Source organism: Argiope bruennichi, chromosome 9, assembly GCF_947563725.1.
Source record: "Argiope bruennichi chromosome 9, qqArgBrue1.1, whole genome shotgun sequence".
In the NCBI taxonomy this organism is placed as follows: Eukaryota; Metazoa; Arthropoda; class Arachnida; order Araneae; family Araneidae; genus Argiope; species Argiope bruennichi.
In genome coordinates this window covers 101424402-101447413 of record NC_079159.1, presented here as the reverse complement: position 1 = coordinate 101447413, position 23012 = coordinate 101424402, and the positions used below count along the sequence as shown (strand labels likewise).

General features: G+C 26.5%; 1 protein-coding gene across 3 annotated transcripts in view; it reads right to left on the bottom strand.

Annotated features, from left to right (window-relative positions):
• Positions 1-17043: 17043 nt before the first annotated feature.
• Positions 17044-23012, bottom strand: part of LOC129984673 (MAGUK p55 subfamily member 7-like) — a 49502-nt gene continuing 43533 nt past the window's right edge. For all 3 annotated transcript variants that reach the window (XM_056094602.1, XM_056094603.1, XM_056094601.1), the window contains 4 exons: positions 22770-22850; positions 22460-22662; positions 20696-20830; positions 17044-18727 (listed from right to left, as the gene is read on the bottom strand). In XM_056094602.1, coding sequence (XP_055950577.1) covers positions 18545-18727; positions 20696-20830; positions 22460-22662; positions 22770-22850 — 602 coding nt within the window. In that variant the 3' untranslated portion in view covers positions 17044-18544. The remainder of the gene's footprint in view (positions 18728-20695; positions 20831-22459; positions 22663-22769; positions 22851-23012) is intronic.

The window sequence follows — 23012 nt, the reverse complement described above, 5'->3', positions numbered from 1 at the left end:
GTCGTTCTCCTTGTTCACTAGGGGGATACTCATGTAGTGATCGTAGCGCCATCTTTAATCATGTCATTCTAAAGCGCTACCTATCTACTTTCCCTAATACAATCTATGTATATACTTCTCCCGGGGAATCCCCGTTCTGTATATACGTGCGCTAAGCAGTGATGTTCCGATAGTTGATAGTGTAATAAAGAGTTTATTTTTCTAATAGCGATGAAATGCTTTACACTACACTCTACATGAACATCACCACAATATCTACTGCTTCCTATTGGAAATACATTCTCTGTGTTCTTTCAAATACCATTAGAAAAAATAGTCATATTGTGAAGATATCAGCCGGATTTAAACGGTACTTTAAGGAACTGTCGGTAAATAAAGGATTAAAGCGTCTTAAGATAGAAATAATTAGAAATAAGGATTTCTCCTCATAACTTGCTAATGTGTCAAAATGGAAAATAAAACATTACATATCATTGCCATTAAAAAAATGAGAAATAAAGTAGTAATGAATTTAAATGTCTAGCATTTATTTTAATTCAATCACAGGAAAGTTATAAGAAATATCCATATGGATGGTTCAAGATCGTTCTTTTTTCATTTCCTTTTTCGTGCACATAAAATTATTTTGCGAATATAAGGAGATTGAATCTTGTTCCTGAAGCATATGGCCAGAATTCAACCCAATACTGTCTTTTACTCCTGAAGTAACCCTAATGATGGCAAAACAATAATGTATCGTAGCCAAAACAATATCACTTTAAAAATTAGTTTCAAAATTCAAGTAAGTATTAAAAATAATTGCTGAAATCCATATTTTAATACAAAGGTTACAAATTCTTCTAAAGTAGCAATATATATACATATATATCGTGAACCAAATGTTTTCAATTGAAATCCTATTTGATAAAACAAAAATAAGAAGGAATGCATTTTTTTCATCAATTTTGTGTTTAAATTCATCGGTCTGAAGCATGTTTTCAGAACACTGATCTCTGAAGAAAAAATTTAATACTCAGAGAAAATGCTAGAAGATTCCGGAAGTACGAAGTGAGTACCACGCTAATAATTATTCGAAACGGTTCTTATTTTAGAACAGCAATCGATTTTTTTTTTTTAATATTCTCCCAGACTGTTATTGCTTCCATAAATTTATTTTTAGTTGAAACGATATGATATTAACTTTTTGCCATCTATACAGTAGTTATTTGGTTAAAGATGGTTTAGTGAGGTTAAATAAAAGATGGTTAAAAAAGCCCCAGGTGCCATTTTTAATGAGTGCCTTGATAACAAAATATTTTTTTTTATGTGTTTTATTTTCAAATTTTTAAAACAAATATGGCAACGGGAAAAAGAAAAGAATAATACTATACTGTCGGCGGTATTTTTTCTTGGCATGCCTTTGACTATTTACTAATTGCACTTACTTTAAAAAAAAAATTCTAATTAATATTTTGCAAACAATATTTGAAACATTTGAAAAATACCTTATGTCTATTTACAGGAAATCAATAGATATATTTTTCTTTTATATATTCATGCATATTTAAGGAATATAAAGAAAAGATTCTTATTGTTATTATAAAAATATTTCTAATATATATATATATATACTAATTTCAAATGCATTATTAATTTATTTAATGTGAAAAAAATTACAATTTTTTATAAACATATAAAATTGTGTAATTATTTTGTAAGCATCTGAAAATTAAGTGAAAAAACATACAAAGTAAATCATTTTTTAATTTTTAAAAATAAATATCAATGCATTTTTTTTTTTTTTGAATGAGTACAAGAGCAAAAATTGATTTGCCTATGTTGAAAAGCCCTTGCGGTTGAAATTTTAAATTCACTTTTGATGATTTCAGATAAAGACACACAAATTTTGTAATTCAAAAGTAATTTGATATTATTTTTTTCATATTTTTAATAGTTTATAACGTTAATTTAATATAAAGAGTATACAAAACGATGTAAAGAGTATTACAATTAACGATGCAAAACAGACTATATGCCCATCCTATATTTGTTCTAACGGTTAAAACAGCGATCTAGATGGTAGTGGGCGCAGGTTTACATTTTTTTCATTTAAAAAAATATTTTTGCAGATTTCTTTGTTATTCATAATATTCGAGCGATTTCCTGAAATGTTAGCATTTTTCTTCGGAAAAAATTTTTAAGCCCAGATATTTTTTACAGAAATCTTAATTATGTCTTTATAAATGAAATATAAGAGCTCCCGACATTCTACTGTATGAATCTCCTATTTTGAGGGTAAATTGCATCCTAATAATCTGGCTAAAGGACAATGGCCAGACATTTTAAATAAAAAAAATTTATATCTAAGATTTTATTCCCCATATGTCTATCCCATGTTTGCTTTCACTTGGGCGAGATAAGCTATGGTTGCTAGGTGAAAAAAAAAAAAAAAAAAGGAATCAAAACAATTTTTTTTTTCATTTTTTTTTATCATGCAATAAAATTCTTATTTATTCACTTTAATAAGAAAACAATTTCGCTAAAAAAATAAAAGTTTCTAGTTTTTTTTTTTTAATATATATGTATATGTTACGGCCAAAGCCCGAAATCGGCCAATTCGCGTTTTGGCAAACGTTACTGTAAACTTACCAGCCAAAGTCCGATCTTTTCTTGATTTCGGGCTTTGGCTGGACAATTCGCGAAGTGGCTTGGGACGATCGGCCAAAGTAGGAAGAAAGAAATCAAGAGCAGATTGTTTTACATACTGTTAAAAATGAAGTATTTAAAAATGAGTACTTCGGTGTACTGCTTTTTTTTAAGTACATTTGTTTCAGAAAAGAGTACAACTATAAATGACACCTCTGAATTAACAAGTAATATTTAAAAAAAATTAAGTCAATTCCTACTTTCGCAAGAATTGAATTTGCCTTCTTCACCTTCACGTGAAAAATACTGAAATCCTTGCATTTAACGATTGCCTGTTGATTTCAATTCTCATTACAATCTGCTAAAATTCTATTTAAGTATTAAAATTAATTAAATTTAATAATTAATGAATTAATATTTTAAAAAACTGTATTAACATCAAGTGTCACCCATTACAAGTTTTAAAAAATGTATTTGAACTTGAACGGATGAATAAAAAATATTTTATTAACAATTGAAAATTTGAACAAGATATATAAATATATATAGGGAGAGTGTGAACTAATATTAGGAATTGAAAAATAAGTTTGAAATATATAAAAATGTGTTCTTGTATTATTCTGTTCTCATATGAAAGATATAATAGAGATTATTCAGTGATATATGCGGTTACAACGTGATAACGTGAAGAAGATTGGATTTGAACCCTTCAAAATGGCGAATCTTGAGCAAATGCGTTGCATATCGTGTATGAATACAAAAGCAAATTGAGTACTCAATTTGTCAACTATCTTTAAGGGTGATCCTTAGTCTTTTACTACTTCACGTGTACGCCGTTACACCGGAAGAGACAGATGTGTCGCCTACCGGTCAATCTACCATTATCACATCGGGCTTTGGCCAAGGATTCCCAGACAATTCGCGAAATGGCCAGCCAAAGTAGAATATACAATATTAATTGCAAGTACTTCGGACTTCGGCCAAAACACGAACTGGCCGAACTTCGGGCTTTGGCCGTAACATATATATATATCAAATACAAGTTTCTTTATAATTTACAATAAATAAATAAATTACCCCATTTGCGAAAAATCATAGTTGTAAATTATATTATAAACATTATATAATCGTATTACGATTTCACTTTCTCAAAGTTTCTAGAGGGAATGGGTAAAAAAAAAATTACCTCCACAAAAGTAAGCTTTTCAGTTCTGAGTTTCTTGAGAACAAAGGAGTGTATGATAGAAGTTTAAAAACTTTATTAATTTTTTCTATTATTTTTTAATTTGATTTATCAAATTACATTGTTATTATTGAAATTATATTATTATTGAAACTCCTTCTCTTCACTAAAAACTTTTTTTCATTCACCTAATTGTGAATTTTGCATTTCATTGTAAATTTTCAAAGCCCATTCGTTTAATATTGCCGGTTACGATGGATTTTATTATATTAAATTAGAATTAATAATTCTAATGCAGATCCATTTCAATTTTAGTTAATATAAATATTATTTAATTATTTTAATTATATTTTCTCTCTTGCCTTTTTTATATTTTCTTATTTATTACATTTCTTTGATTTGTTATTTTTACTTTAATATTGTATACGTTTATATACAAAAAATATAATTCTATTGATTAAAATGTTTAAAAAAATTATTATTAGAAAAAAAAATCGCTTTTTTGAAAAACGAATAAAATATTTTGTCTTCATTCAAAGCCGATAACAAAACTTATTTAAAGTTTTTTTTTCCTTCCAAAAATAATGCATTAATATTTTACTTTCTCTTATACGACGTGTACAATTTTGCTGATTTGAGGGATGAGTCATGGTGTTCTTGAACTCAAGGCTCTTAACCACCGAAATATACAAAAAGAAAGTATTATAGTCATTAAAAGATTCACATACCAATTTGTATTCACTCGAGCAACTCGAGATTTGAATGAATCTCCGTATTTCAGCTTTCTCTGAGTCCAGAAAATATATTTTTGGAATTATGGCTATGCGTTTTTTTTTTTTTTTTTAAATCTTTGAACATGACAACTCAAAAATGATTTCAGTTAGATGAATAAAATTTGGTATGTGATCTTTACAATAAATTTATAGAATTCTATCCGATTTCGAACGAAATGCATTCAGTGGTAGTCTGTCTGGCTTAAATACGAATGAAAACAAAATCTTCAAAAATTAAAAAGCTATATAAATAAAATTTGGTGCACGGATTTGGCTCCTATAATGTAGATATGTATCAAATTTTAAATGAATTCATCGAAGTGTTTCTCGTCTGTCTGTCAGAACTTTTGCATGCATGTAAATTCGATAACTTAAAAAAAACAAAATCTTAGATAAATGAAGTTTAGTACATCGTTTTATAATCGAAAATGTAGATTCTAAAACTTTAAAAATCGTTGGGTTTGAAAATATACCGGTATATTATTATCTAATGCAAGTATACAACATATTACAAACCTAAGGCAATAATTTGTTGTTTCTGATATCACTTGTCAAATACAAGCCAGCTGACTAAGTTAGTGAATTTAAGCCGAAATTTTTGCGTCTCATGTTTTTCAGTAGCGCCATCTAGGGCCAAGAGTACGACTTAGCTGCTCCCGCGTCGCAACCCTTTTTAAGGGGCGGACTTCATACATGCATTTCATTCATTCAACCACAGATCGTAATTTAGACCTGAACCAGAGAACGATCACGCCTGATCCAGTATCCCCAGTGGTATTATTCTCGGCATAGAGGTCTTTGTGACCACGACATATTTATACGTGCGCCAGCCACCACCATACACGGTGAGTCTTCTCCTGGCGGGTTCGAACTCACAACCCAATCCAGCGCCTTACCAACCAGGCTATCCCAGCCTCAGGCAATAATTTAACGTCATTTACCTCACCTATTAAGTAAGACTGCATATAATGTTTGGAAATTCATACTATAAAATATTTAATATTGTTAGATCGAATCATGTCCATGGCAAGAACATATCCTTCTGGCTGTTAAAAAAAATTAGCAGAAAGAAAAAAAAAGAAAAAGAAGGAACGCTAAACTTTAAGTAGATATGTTTTCTTGTCTACGAAGTTTTTCTGGCATTGAAATTGTTTCTATTTCAAATGCTACAATTCAACTGGAGAAAAAAGATCCGCACAAACTACATAATATTATAAAGGAACTGAAATTCGTCGAAGAACTGTATATTTATAAAAATAGGATCGAATCAGAAAATAATGATGAAAATGACAATAACATATTTCATCAAGTGAATGTAAGTGATCCATATTTAAAAAGAATAAGTTCAGAATGTTGTATTAAATTCAGACCTGTATAACACAAAGGATGTTTTGCGAAGAATCCTGAAGATAGATAATTTTCCACTATGTATTATTAAAAAAAAAAAAAAAAAAACAGTTCCTAATGGTGAAACTTAGCTTCGCAGAGGGTTAATGTATTCAAAAACGCAAGACTCGATATTTTGTTTTTATTGTATACTATTTTCGAAAAGATTTGGAAATGAACAATCTACACGATTTATAAGGGATTATAATAACTGGAGATAGCTAGCTGTCAAATGTAATTTAAGATCATGAGCATTCTATTGGCCACTTTAATTTGTTTATTGTTTGCAAAGAATTGCGAAAACGACTAAATTTATGTTCGACTATTGATGAATCAAATCAAGTTACTATAAATAAACGGGAAGATGTAACTGTTTCAAAGAACGTGATTGATTCTTATTTTAGCATGTAATAATTTTCCACTTCGAGGAACCCAAGAAATAATAGGAGCCCCTAATAATGAAAATGTTTATTTAATCGAATTATTAAGTAAATACGATTCTGTGCCAATGGATCATACGTATAAACAGAATAAAAAATTCAGAAAGTAAAATTATGCATCATTTAACACATACATTACAAGAACAAATTATTTCTGCGTTAGGAAATGAATTAATAAAATTAAAGACGGTATAAAAACATTTACGTACTATAGTATCTAAAGGTACTCTTGACATTTTCCATAAGGAACAGATTTCAGTCATTATTAGGTATACAAATTTTGAGCTCGCTTCCTAGCATAGGGGTAGCGTGTCTTCCCCGTGATCTGGGCGTCCCGGTTTCGAGTCCCAGTTCGGACATGTTCTTCTTCTTCTGTGTTCTATCTGTGAGATGTGTGAATGTGCCTTCCTGTAAAAAGGGGTTGTGCAAGCAAATGTGACGCATGAAGTATCTAAGACATATTCTTGGCCCTAATTGGCGCTACTGAAAAAACAAAAAATCTCTCACTCAGCTTAAATCGCTGACAGATAACTGTCAGCGGGCTTGTAAAGTGCCATAAGTCACAATAAAACAACACACAAAACTTGTAGAAAAAGATTAACTATAAATGAGTCATTTACAGTGTTTATAGAAATAAAGTGATGAAACTGGAGAAGGACTAGAAAAAAATTCTATTGAAAAGGTTAAGAAAGCTTGATATTATGAATTGTAGAGACCAGGCATGCGACAACGGTAACAACATGAAAGGAAAATATAAGTTGTACAATCTAGTAGAATAATTGCTTTGAACCCTAATGCAATTTATATGCCTTCCCATTATTAATTTGTGATGCCACTTCCTGTAACGCATATTGTAATTTTTTTTTTATATTGCACGTTTATATTGCTTATTTTTTGTAAGCGGGGAAATTCTACAGAAACATTACTCTTAAACCATTATGTGACACTTGTTGGTAAACCAAAACAGATTCGATATAAACAATGTATACACAGTTTGAATAAATTTGTAATATCCTAAAAGAAGTTGTTGGTGCAAAAACCGCTCCCGAAGCTAAAAGTCTGTGGGATTCAATACCAGAAATGCCATTTATTTTATGTTTAATAGAATGATTTGCAATATTGTTCAAATTTATCAATGTCAATAAATTATTTCGATCAAAAGAAATTGTTTTTGTTTGATTTAATTTTAGTTAATAAAATTAAAACTGAAGTCCAAAATTTAATACATTTTTAGACGAAGCGAAAGTGATAGTGTGTAATTGAATATTTCAGAACATTTTTTCTAAGAAAGAAAAAGATTATATTCCAAAATAGCAAGTTAAAGTTAGAATACTCGATTGAGGACTTTAGATTCTATTTTTTTTAACAGTATAAATTGATACCGTTATTGCACAAATAGAAGATTTCTGTCAATCATTGTGTATAGAAAGCTTAAATGTATCGAAAAGGAAATTGTAAAAAAAAAAGAATTGTACCTGAAAAAATTTATTTTTCCGAAATAATTAAAAGCAAAAATAAAATCACGTATTAAATAAACTTGCAGTAGTAATACATGTTCGTGTTTGTACTTTTCTTTCTTTCTTTCTTTTTTTTACTTTACAAGAAATTTAGGGCCCCAAATAGTTTCTTGCACCCAGGCTCCTTAATAGAGAAGGCCAGCTCTGTATGCGGGACTCTGAAAATGCAAATATGAATATTCGTGACGTCCACGACCATGCTCATTTTTATACGGGAAAGTATTTATTTACACAATTATTTTTAAGCAGTTATTTAACTTAACAAACAACTTGCTGGTCGTTACCCGAAAATTATCGAAGCATCTATTACTAGACTTTATGAAGTCGTCATATTTCATTACTTTATTGATTATAGAACATAAAATAAATTTATTTTAATAAATTGGTCAGTATTTTATTTCTAATCGTAAGGCTGAAAGCAATTTCTATGTTATTTTTCTCAGTTATTTCCAAAACCATTGTTAAAAAATATCTAAATACTTTATTCTTGAATATGAATACTGAACAAAACTTGTTTTTAATTTTCCTTACCATTACTTGACCTTCAATAGATTTGTTTTGTAATAAATCCTAAGATCTGTATATTATACATTTCAGCACTATCGCTTTAAAATTTGCTTTATCTTGGACAGACTAAGTATAACCTTGGAATCGCCACAAAGAGTGCCGAGAAAAAGGAAAAGGAAATTTATAAGGAAATCAAATTCCTTTCCTCCACGAGACAAAAGAATACTCACGTGAGTATCAAATCGTTTGCTCTCAAGACTTAAAAATTACTGCGAATGGACATCGTCATAATTTTCTCGAAATTTCAGTCGGGTTAGAGAATATTCTCACTTAATGAAGATCATTTTTATTCAAGTCATTTCTGTTTGAGTTTCCTCAGTTTTTTTTAAATAAAAAAAAATATATATATTTCTTTCGGATGAAAGATAGAGGAATTAAAAAAATGATTTTAATATAATTCAATATATATATGAAAATAAATACTTTTAAACGAATTAAAATGAACGAATTTCACTTATTAATTTGATATATTATAAACGAATTTGAATTATTAATGAATGATTTTAAGATTAATTTGAATAGCATAAGATTTAAAAAGATTATTTTTATTCGAATTATTTCTGTTTGAGTTTCCTCTGTTTTTTAAATAAAAAAAAATGTCTCTTTTCAATAAAAGATATAGGATTAAAAAAAAAAAAAAATTGTAAATATAATTCAATATGTATGTATGAAAATAAATACTTTTAAAATGAGCGGTTTTGATTTATTAATGAGCAATTTTAAGATTAATTTAAATAGTATAAGACTTTTTATTCAAATTATTTCTATTTGAGTTTTCTCCGTTTTTAAATAAAAAAATATTTCTTTTGAGTAAAAGATAGAGGAATTAATAAAAACATTGTTTGTAACTATAATTCAATATATATATGTGAAAATAAATACTTTTCAACGAATAAAAATGAACGATTCTTCCTTACGGTATAAGATTAATTTGAATATTATATTTTACTCCAAAAAAAAATTGAACAGAACGTCACTTTAAAATACGTTGGATATTCCACAAATTGAAACAGAAATATTTTTGTACATGAATAAAAGAAGTTATTCTATTCGAGGAATTAAAAACAAAATACTGATTGTAAATACAATTAAATATATATATGAAAATAAATACTTTTAAAGCATTGCAATATTTTACTCCAATTAAAAAAAAATGAAAGCAACATCACTTTAAAATACGTTGCATATATTGCATTGAAATAAAAATATTTTTTTTTTTTTTTTTTTACTTGAATAAAAGAAATGGTTCTACGTATATACAGCTTTTCATGGCCTGATTTTTAGAGACCCGTCATTAATTGAGTATATTTCGCTACTTCAATTTTTTCTTTCCTGAATCTATTTCGATATTTCGCGCAAAAATACACAACTATTAATTATTTTCATTCAGTTTAAAATACGCATTTTGAAATTTCAAATTGCTCTTAATTTATTGTATTCCATTTTGTAGCTTGTATTGATATATTTTATATACTACTCAGCACATTGTTAGAGATGCATCGGTAAATTAAAAAAAAATCGATTTACTAGTTTCGTTCATTCAAAAGGCATATTTAACGTTAACTAATTGAAAAGAAATTTAATTTATAATTCAATTATGTAGGCTATAAAAATTGTAGAAAGCGCAATTCAGAAATTTGGATCATTTCGAAATGTAATTAGTTCGTTTGACGTCATAATCATGCGAAAAACTTAATATAATGTCATTTAATATCTTTCTGCACATTACTCTTTAATGTCACGGCTTTTTTTCTCCCTTTGACTCCACAATGGATTCCAGAAGTGAATTGATATGGTGCATTCCATGTTTAATGCTTAAGCATAAAACCAGCCTATCATATCACATGGCGGCACAGACAAGAAGGTCAAAGAATTTGTTTCCTATCAACTAGACGCAATGCATATTAAAATGTGTCAAATTTCTTATATATACAGTGAGAATAATCGTACACGAGGAAAGTAGTACAAAATGTTTTCTTCCGCAACTCATTCAAGGTGATATTTGCTGTTGAATAATGAAGTACAATAAGTTCTAAATGAAAATATAGCGTTGTGTCTGTCACTCAGTATTTGCATTGTTGGGAAAGAGACAATCCGAGAAGCGCTAAAAGTGACCTTACATTTTTGCTACTTACAGTCAAATTAAGGCTGCAATAGTTTTCAAAATATAATAGCAATTTCAATTAAAAAAATGTTTCTTTGCAATAATTTTAAGATAAGATTTTTTTTTTTTTTTTTTTTTACAGAAATGTAATTTATGTTACTATAAATGATATCTCAAAGGTCTATTATATGTTTCCTTTGTTTTAGAGGGATGACAGGAAACTGTGTTTAAGCAATATGGCATACGACAATGGCTGGGCAGTTCAAATCGTAAAAAGGCTAGCATTTTATTGCTTTAATTACTTCAGGGGATTACAGCAGGGTTATAACTTCTTGGGAGTATCGATTCTGGACTTTAAGCATGTTGGTCTTTTATCACTGTCCCATTCCTCTCCGCCCTCAGACGAAGTGAACATTGGCTGCTAGGTGAAAAAAAAATGAAATGAAATGAAGTATTTTTTTTTTCCAGTTTACCTAGATTGCTCGAAAATGTCTCATTCATTTTTAAAAATAGAGCCTTGAACACAAACTATAGATTATAAAAATCTGTTTCAGATTAAGATGTTCAATTGAAGATGATAAATTTTGTTCAGTAGTGAATAATAATTTTTATTAATAATATTTTTCAAACAAACAAACAAAAAAAAAACCTTTGTGCGTCCGAAAGACAACGTATGCAATCTAAGAAGCTATCTAAATAAACACTCTACGCAAAAAGTATTTATTTTTACGAGAGCGTTCCATCTAAATTTGTATGTATTTAACTGCCCATGTTTCAAAATTAGAAGGTTCAAAACGAAATGGCTTTCATATGTTTTCTGAATGGGATATTAATTCAACTATATTAAAATTTAATTTGAATTGAAGAAAGAGTTGCAGTGTGAAACTTTGTATTTAATAAATAGCATAATTGTGCATTAAATAACTACAAAATAAATTGTAAGAGAAATATAAGAAAAAAATTGAGCATCATCGCTCCGAGGTTTCGAATCCAAATTGGATTTTGTAATGAAGAAATTTCAGGGAATCCAGAAAGCTTTTTCCCATAAAATTCCTTTCTAAAGAAATTGGACACTGAATTACATATTTATTTTGCACTTGATATATTGTCACTCTCTAATAATGAACGATGTATTTTTTAGATGCAATTACCCCAATAACTGAAAAAAATCTGTTACGTAATAAAATCTACATAATTGATGAGAATTACTGCTGCTCCATTTGCATATCAAGCTATATTATAACAATTGCGTATTAAGCTAAATGTTTCAGCAATTACGTTGTATACTTAAAAAAAAAAAAAAAAGATTTTACAATTAAAGTGTTCCTACACAATTTTTTTTGATGACTAAATACCACACCTGACTAAATACCATAGATATAATAGAGACGAACTAAAATTAATATTCCACTAATTTAGGACAATAGCATAATCTCATGAGTTACACTTTAAGTGTAAATACTGGCATATAAACTACTTTTTTGTAATAATTATTTCAGAAGTTGAAAGATGAAGTTAAAATCAAGCAAAAGTATTGAAGTTTAACAGATATTTTGACTATTTAATTGAATGTTTTAAAAAAATGAAAAATAATGAATAGTAAAAACTTCACAATTACCTAGAAATGGGTCTCAGAACAGCAAGTGTAAATTTGATGTCGTAAATGTTTAGTAATGCAAAAGTATTTTGAAGAAGTCATTAAGACATAGTTTTACAAAACATTTAATTTTTAGTTAACATTAATCCCAGCAAACCAGCTGATCATTAAAAAAAGACTTTTGGAAAGACAATTATCTGATCATTTTGACAATATCATAATTAATCAATGAGAGGATCTAAAATCAATGACAAGCATGCGAGTAGCATTCAATAAATAATGTACTGATAATATATTTTAAAGTTTTTTTTCTTCCGAAGGAAGCATTTTTTTTTTTCAAAACTTACAAAAAACCTCCTCTTTTCTAAGTTTATCTTTGATAACAATTCACAAAATACAATTTTTAATGCTGATTGCACCCTCTCTCTTTTCCACAACAATAAGAATTTTTTTTCAAGCACACCAGCAAGAATTGATCTGTTTTTATAGTTAAGAGGAAAAGTAATGATTCATAATTTTGTTTTTGATTATTTTACTGCTATATTTTTCGATTGCACCCTTTAAGTCATAATTATCAATATATTCTTTTGTATTTTTCTGTTAGTTTCCACTAATAATAATTAAGACGATAAATTATTTTAAAAGATTTGACAAAATCAAATAGAAAACACACACACACACACACATAATAAAATGATTAAATCTATAAACAGTTCTAAGGCTTTTAATATGTTACATAAATATCATTACATGAAATGAAAATATGTAACAAAATATTAAAGATTGGTAACACAACTTTGGATAAATGTTTTAGCAATGATTCAGGAAGCAATAGTAAATACTTTTAATGTTTGTTGTATTGTCAGAGCTGTTCGTGATGTCGATGCACCAGGTGTTCCCTCATTGTAATGGCTAAATCCAGCAACAATTGTTTGTTAGCCAAATTTAAAAAGGTTAAATCAATAATTAAGTAGAATTTAAGTATAACAGAAGACATAAAATCAATAAAATAACTAGTTTATTTTACAACATTTTTGACACTGTCAATTACTGAATAATAAAGAATTTTTTAGTAACCAAGCATTTTCATTAATAAATTATGTATGTAATTAAAAATATGTGTTAAAGAAATAGATTCACTTTTTTGAACACCTAGCAATCAACAAATCAAGAATAGCCCTGGGTAACAAACATAAATGTAAAGGTTTAAAAGGTTATCAATTACAAATTGTTTTATTAACAAGTGATGTAACAAGCATTAATACTTTTTGAGGTGTACATTTAATTGAAAGCATTTCTTTCTTTTAAAATTTTATAATAATGATTATCATATAGTAAATGCAGAATCCAAGTGTCAAAATTTTTGTTTTAAGCTACAATTTAACAAAAAGAAAAAACGACCACATGTTACAATACAAATAAATGCAAAATAATTTTTCATCTGCAATTCAAATTTCACTTTTAGAAATATGAAATTTTTTATGCATTTAAAGCTATAAAAACATGAGTTAGAATATAATAATCAAAATCAACATAACTGCATCAACAAAATATGAAAAAATTAACATTAAGTATGTTACATGATATGCAATTAATTTAACATGCAGCATAAAAGAATGTGCTATGTGGAAGAAATATGTGAGTAGAAATGCATGTATTAGTAAAATCTTTGGAAATCAATTCTTACATAAAATCAAAACAACTAGAAATATAATATAAATCAGTACAAAATTACTAAAAAATGAAAAAAAAAAAAAAAAAGAATTTGAATGTTGTGATATTAATTAACTACTATATAGTTTATAACTCATCTGAATCAACAAATCAGTTCTACAGCTGAAGTATATATATATTTGCAAACAAGCAATACTTTTGATGGAATACATATACACTCATTTTTCAAAGAAACTAAAAATAACTTTTTATATTTTCTATAACATATTTCTTTGATGCTAGAAAAAAAAAACATTTTGCTTATAAAAGAGGCTCTTAATAATTATTAAAGGAGCTGATTTGATGGAAAGGTTATCTATGCACCATCAGGATTTCTTTTCATCAAAACATAGTCCAAAATCAATATTGAAAGCAGATGTTTCAAAATTGAAACACTACTATACGCTCATTTAAAAGATTTACCAAGCATCAGAAATATATATATTATATATAATAAGGGTGTAGAAGTCTGGGCAACTCAGGTGCAGGCCTCATTAGTGGTTTAGATTCAAAATTATGAGGTCTATCGCTTTTAAGCCATATCTAAAAGATTATAAAAACACCCAAATAAATGGCCAATCAAGATTTGGCTCTGTTACAATGATTTAGTTTCTGAACTTTATAATACAGAATACTGATATTTGAACATTTCTTTTAGTCATGATGACCATATAAGAGTGCAGAGAATAAATTACATTCTTTATTATTTCTATAGTATTATAAATATAAATGCTGTAAAAATAATAAAGAACATTCTCATAGTAAATTGCAACACAGATAATTAAATTTATTACAATGAATAACAATGTATTCCAGTTGCTTTAGTCAAATGATTTGTTAAAATAAAGAAATTGGAAAATTAAAGCAGAAATGCTGCTTTCCATCATAACAATGAAGATGAATTTCTTAAAATAATGAATGAAAATTGTGACAAATTAATAAAAAAATGTTTAAAGAACAGTTGCATTTGATGTTCTTTTTTTAAAGAAAAAAAAATTATAATTTCCTGAAAGTCTCATTATTTAAGATTAAATTCTCATTTGAAAGCTTGTATATTATATAAAAAATGTATTATTTTGGAGAAAATGTTAAGGGGTAAAAACAAATTTTATGACAAATGGGAAAAATGACTAGTAAATATAGCTACCATTATTTTTCATAGCATTTTATAATATAAATATTCAATAATTCAAAGTATAATAAAGTAAAACAGATTGAAAAACAATATTTTGATAAAAATAATTAGTAGTAGTAATAAAAAAATTACACAAATTTATTTCCATCATTTATAAATAAACATGAATAATAAATGAATGTCGGTATTCCCATACAAATTGAAAATAAATGTAATACAAAAAAATGAAATACATATATTTTAAGTTAATTCATTTTTACTTCAAAATATAGTTTATTGTTAGATTCTTAAAAAAATGAAAAAGTCACTTGCTCATGAAACCCTAAAAAAAAGCATTAAAATATTCTAAAATCTGCAAATTAACTATAAATTAAACCAAATTTAACACCTTTTTTTTCCAGGATAAACTAACAGTGCACATTCAAATTTTACTTCATAATATAAATATATGCAACATATATAGATGAATATACAACTGCATCAATATCTCACTGTACATGGAAGACATTTAGTACCACTCTAAAAATAAACAAAATGAATGATAAAAGTTGGAACGAAAAGACAAATATTGCACTAGATTATTTTGATTGGACATATGCACTAAAAATATTTTGTTTTATAAAAAACAATAAAAGTTTGATTGCCTTTAAGTTTGAGCTGTTATAGTTATTTCAATTAAAAAAATTTAGCCACTAGTCCTATTACTTATATAGTGTGCATAAGCATTTCTGATTTTCACACAATTTATTTGGTCAAATTTTCAAACAATTTTACATAATAGCTCGCTAAAATGTATTATATACATAGAAAAATAGTAAAAAATGTTAAAAAATTTCTTGACATTTTATTTAAACATTTTAAATGATAAAGCCAAACCTGTAACAGATTTCAAAAGCAAGATATAGATGAAATGTCAAATGTCTTTTTTTTTTTTTTTGGCAAATATGAATGACAATGAAGTTCATACACAGTAAAACATGGTAGTATTGTGCAACTATATTGTATAGCATAGCTATAGAGTGCCTTATGGTTTGATACATCTATAATATTTTGGCACACATAGCTACAAAACTTTACTTTTATATTTTTGATACATGAGAAATGAGATAGCAAGAAATTCAAACACTCACAAACAGTTTTTAAAATAATGAAATGCAGCCTAATGCTGTACGAGTTGACAATGGAGCATATATATATATTTTTAAACCACACAATAAAGCAACACCAAATTAAACAATTTAGAACATAATTTAAATAAAAAATATTCATACTTTTTTCACAAAATAAATGCAAATAATATAAAATGCATGGAACATTTATTAATGATATATGCAAATTGAGAAATCACTTAAACCAATTATGCTAATATTAAATTGTATTTGTGAAATAATAAAAGAGACAACTAATTTATAAACAAAATGCTGACATTAACATTAATACAATCTTAGTAATTTGTAAGATAAAACAATTCGTGTATTTTTTAAATCATCAAAAGATTATTTATACTTTTTTAAAAAGGAAACCAGCTTTCAATAATCTTATTTCATAAAGAAAGAAAAGTAAATTTATAAGTAAATTTAGTATAAAATTTTGGCAGCTGTTAGTATAATAAATTTAATTTCATTATACTATTCATATCTAAGCAATTTTAATACTGTTTAGGCTGAGCTATATTTCATATAATTTGCATAAAAATCTAACATATCTGAACAATAGCATATGCAAATGCACAGCAGGAAATTAACAGTAAAAAAATATCTATTTCATAACAGAGACTTTTTAAAAATGTTTTCCAAAATTTATCAGAAATCAAAAGTTTAATTTTTGATCAAGTATAAAAAGATACAAATATAAAAAAATTTATTAACCTCCAAGCATTAATTATAACTTAAAAAATGCAGTGAATATTTTATCAAAACTTTGAAAACTTTTTCCATTCTTAATCTTTTTTAAGTGCAAAAAAAAAAAAAAAAAAAAAAAAAAATTGCAGTTTCTTCACAAAGATTTGTTATGAATCTGTGGAAAATTGAATTTGAACTTTGTCCGACTTGATATAATAAATAAGAAAATGCAATTTAATACAACTATTTATTAAATTTTAATAACAGTTTTCAAGTTAAGATAATTATAGAAACTAATTTTTTTAAAGAATTTTGAAGAATATGTAACAAGAATCTATAAAAATTCACAACGAAAAAGAGAAAAATTTTATGTATATATTAGTAAGACATAACTCACACACTGAAACCCAAATTTTAAATATCAAATCTAAGTAAACAATTTTTTTGAAAATTAAAATTTTGTTATAATTTTGTTATAGTCCTCCAATTCCAAACACTGACAATTCTGGCTAACGTTATACGTTTGATTTAGCATTAGAAATATGTATATTATATGGCATTTTTAAAGCCACATTTAAAAAGAAGCAATGTTAATATCATTTATAACTTTTTTTTTATGAAACTAATTTTGTTTTACATACTGTTGGAATAAAAAGCTGATATATTAACTAGACATTCATTTTTGTTTTAACCATATCATTCAAAACAATCTCAGTAAGAAATAATTTAAAATTTATGATACTTTTAGGATTTAAACTGCAATATAAACCAATTATCAAAATAATCAATCTATCAGGTGAAAAGGAAAAAACATTTCTAAGAAATTACTAATTATGAAATAAAAACTGTAAAAATAATTTTAAAAATTAAAGTCATAGTTACACATTTTAGTACATTATAAAATAAAAGGCCATTACATACTTTTCAATGATAAAATGTATGAGGATTAGGATGTTTAAACTTCCACAAAACACCACACAAATCCACGGTGGGTAAAATATTCTACACAAGCGATCATATAATGAAAAAATGCATTTGTAATATTTTAAACACTGAAGTTTTAAAATTTTGTTAATTTTTACATTCTTTTTAAAATTCAATTTTCTTATAATTTTTGTTTTCTAATATAATTTCTGTATTAAACTTAACAATTAAGAATTTGAATCTACATAATTCCAAAAATTAAGAATAACAACACCTTTAGTAGATTTTCATAAATGTTATTATATAGTTAAAAAAAAATTATGAAAAACAGAAAAAAATTCAGATTTATTCTCTAAAGAAATATACTTATAAAATTTTAGGATCTAATCCATAATCATTTAATTTAATTAATGGGAAATAAATACTAATGATTAACTACTTCCATTCGCTTACATACATATATTTGTATTTATATAACAACTTCTACATCTCCTTTTAGCAAATGAGTCATCAGATATATAGGAGTTTAATATCAATAAAACTATAATGATATCTCCAATACATCAAAAAGTAACGTATTTCAATATTAAATACACATTTTTAACTGTACATAACCTTCTAAAACATCAATTATAAAAGAAATTTACATTTCAAGAATTTACACGTCTTGTATACATATAACATAAGTAAATTCCATCAAAACTGTATTCTCTCTTCGTTAATACTGTTAGTTGCAGGACTAAGGATCTAGCACCCAATTAGTTGGAGCCCAATCAGGCTCTGTCTCCACTCTTTTTACAATTGACAAAAGTTCTTTGAATGACTTGTTTATTTCTTCATTTACTAATGTAGCATTAAATCTGTATCCATATACCCTTTCAATATGCCAACTATTGTCAATGATATCTTGCAGCTCTCTATCCTAAATAATAATATGGAAGATTATATGTGCAAATATTTAAAGAATATCATCAATCATTTTATAGTTGATTACTAAATTTGTTTCTTACAATTCTAATACGAAGAAGATAAAAGTTTTTGTTAAATTTAAACAATTAATGTAATTAATTAAAATTACATTTTTCTTGTACTCTTTCCACTTATGTAAACATATTTTCTTGACATAGTAAAATATAGGACTGATGCTTTTATTCTTTTCTTCAATTTAATTCAATTTCAACAATTTTCATTTAATAATTAATCAATATTAGCAGCTCTACATCAAACTAGGATTGCACATTCACCATTTTCTTACTTGCACTTAAAAAAAAAATCAATGTTTCTTTTCTGTAAAAAACCTTCAACCATCAAATGTATATTATTGAGCTCGGATAATATTTTATAATATTGCCAATATAAAGTTTATCAATCTAAAACCAATAATCATTATATAAAAATAATAGTATATATGTAGACTGTAGATAAATCTTTTAAAAGAAATTAAGATACTTTAAAGAGATATAGCTATTTTAGAGTTTCAGTATTAAGCTTAAATATTTGTGAAAAGAGTAGTAAAAGTGCTCTATTATATTGGAAAAGAAAGTGCAAAGCTGTTATGGTATGTTATACTATGCTGGAATAGCTTAAAAACGTATCTTATAGAAGACAGTATTCGCTTTTATTTGACTTTCAGTTATTTATTTTGATTAGGTAAATTTCTCTTGGTTTCATGTATTAGTTATCAAATGAAGAATTGTAATGTTCGGTTGAATCTATTAGGATTAATACTCTTCAGTAATATTAATGAAATTTTTCAAAAGATCCATGATCTGAGTATAAATCAAGATTTTACAAAACCAGATACTGATAACTAAAGTCATCAACGACCAAATTATCTGTATTTTGTACATCTTATCAAAAGTCATGAATTTCTTTTGAATGAGGTTTAGTCTTCATTATGCTTTTTTTTTTAAAATTCCAAAACAACATGTCACCTAAAGATAGTACGTTAGAGTCAAATTATAAATTCGGTTTAGTGTAGAAGAGAGAATAAGTTTCATCCTTTTACATCAATTTGAAAAATTACATCCTAAAGTGTAAGTTATATATACATCTATATGGTTGAAAACAAAACTGTCATCTAAACTAAACAAGTAATAAACCTTTATATAAGAAACCTTTATATAAGCCCAACAAGAATCTGAACTGAATGAATGAAAGAATTTTTCAACACAGATATTAGATATCCCATGCTTTCAAATATGTTTAATAAAAGCAATTTCAGATATTTTCTGGAAAGTTCCATAAAAATTATTTTAATAATAATGCTTCTTGAAGACATTTATTGAAATAGTTTTTAGCTAGACATTTAGAAGTAATTCAATGGAAAAGCCTGAGACTAAATCCTGGATTGGCAATATAGCAGCATAAGGTGATTGTGAGCAGGTATTTTAAAAAGTGTGAAATTTTTAAAAGCAAGGCTAGATTATGATGAAGAGGTGATTATGGCAACAGACATCTGATTCTATTTGGTTTGGGATGCTTGCTTATGCATTCACTTTACAGACAACAAATCAGATATGGGTTTTTTCCAAAGCAAGTAAAAAACTCCTTGCATGACCACATTATGATTTTTGAACAACCATGACGCTTTGATGCGAATTCTGTAGGTGATTCAAAATTTTTAACCATTTGAATATTTGTCAAGATTAAGAAAATTTATTGTCTTAATTCTTTTTATTTATTTTAAAGAAAAGATGCTACATAGGATGAAAATTCTAACCTGCTTTATGTGCTAATACAATTGCATATGATTTCATAAAGAGTTTTTTTTTTATATAAAATGATTTTTCTACCTAGATTAACAGGGCCTAAAAATTTTAAAATATTCAATTTGATTACATTATGACACATACACTTTCAAAGAAGAGAGATAATGAGACAAACTTACAGTAAAACCTCGTGAATAATTTTCATCAAAAGAGGACTGAGCATTATTTCTTGTTTCCTTGAGCAATTCAAAAGGTGGTGGCTTAACAAAAATAACGTAAGGCTTCAATTCCGCTGTGCACAGCAACTTCAAAGCCTAAGTAGTATCAGAGAAAATTAAATTATCAAATAAATTCATTTCTGAAATATTTGATCAATATCAAAGGAATATTACCTATAAAATTTTCTTTATTTAGAAAATTAAAATTTTAATCTTTTAAAAAATATAGAGGGAATTAAATAATTTAAAGAAGTAACAAATAATAATGTAAGCTAACTGCAAATTATATTAATAATAACTTTAAATGCATCTATGCAATAAAGAAAGAAGAGAATTAATTAATGTTTCGGATACTTGAAGCATTACAAAGGTGAAAAAATTAACTAGAAAAGAGGGAGAATTTTCATTGTTTATCAACTCTATTGAGTATAAAAAATAACAAATGAAGATTTGAGACTGATGCTTTGAAAACACACATTCAAATTTTATTAAAAAAAGAAACCAAACAATGTAAATTCTGTAACAAAAAGTAGCAGGAAACATTTCCTTCCTGTATTGACAGGAGATATGTAGCATACTAACATTCAGAAAACATTATATAAGAAATAATATGGCCTTTTGAATACAATTATGACATCTCTAACATTAATAAAGATGAAAATTTGTTGGTGATTTATAGGGCAGACAGCTGGATCTAGAGAAAGGGTGTTATTCAACATTTTAAATGTAACATGCATATAATTTATTTTTACTTAATTTTTTCATCTCAGTAATTTCATAAAAAAGCATGTGTATTTATTTATTTTGATCTATAATTAAGTGGCATACAAGTTCGTACATAGCATTATTTAATCATATGATAATGTATATTCAATACAGTACTAAGTGAATGAAGTGAAATAGAATTTCATCTGATTAATTATGTTGACAAAGCACTAATACTATTTTAATATTTCATAATTTATAGAATTTACATTTTAGAGTTTTATATTTTTTCCAATCTATTAATTTGGCAACAAGGCTAAAATCAATCTACATGCATCTCATTTCTGATTTTGGAGCTAATTATTATATCTAAATAAATCACCATTTTAAACATTACATTTCATTTATAATAATCATTTATTGGAATCTTTATTTTCATTTATTATCTTAAAAAGTTAATAGCCATATTGGTTAGCTTTAATTCCAAATTATTGATAGGATAGTTTTAATTCCAAATTATTGATATAAAATACTAAAATTGCCATTCAATTATACAACTTGCGAATTTTAAATTTTATTCATAAAACAAATCCTTATATTAATAAATTGGGGGGTTCAGCTGATTAGTATTTACATAAAAAACACATGAAAACAGCAAGAATTAGATCAATAAAATATTTAAGAAACATCTTTAGAAAAACTTTTCAAATGAAAAATTATGCAATTGCTGGATTACATGAGAGGACAATATTTGCATAAATTCAAATGATATAATCAATCTATCAAATATTTTGGAAGAATGAAGACAGAGTAAAATGTAATCTACCTCTCTGGATTAATCATAACTACATGGCAGAAGCTACTGATCAATGTTATAATCATATATATAAAAGCAGCATATGATGTTTTAAAAATAGTGATAATAAAGTAATCAGAGAAAAAATATTTAAAATAAGTCACTTATAAATTTTTTTTCATACACAAAAATTTTATAGCTAACTAATTAATGATATTATTTACCTGTGGATGAGGATTTAAAATGCAAACACGCCCTGATCTGACAATTGTGAAGACTGATTCTAAACTTGTTCCATACAAATTTCCTTTATATTCACCATATTCAACAAATTTTCCTTCTCTGATACCTTGCTCCATAACTTCCCGAGAAACAAAATAATACTCCTTCCCTTCCTCTTCCCAACTTTTAGGAAGTCGGCTCGTATCTGAAGAAATTAAAATAATATCTATATTTTTTTTGCACAAAATAACAGTTAATAAAAAATAATAATAATAAAAAATAATAATAATAAAAAACAACAAAACTTCTTACGTGGAATAGTAGTTTTATAGTGCACAGGGTCATAAGATATAAGCTTCTGCTTTAATTCATTGCGACCAACACCAGGGGCACCTAAATAATAAATGAAGAATGTTTTAAAAAATCAAGACCAAATGCAAAGCAAAATATTTAATATAAAGTATTTTATATTAAAATTACTTTAACAAAGTTCGGCTAATATTAAAGAAAAAAGTCACAGAACTAAAATCAATTAGATTTAACACAAGTACTTAA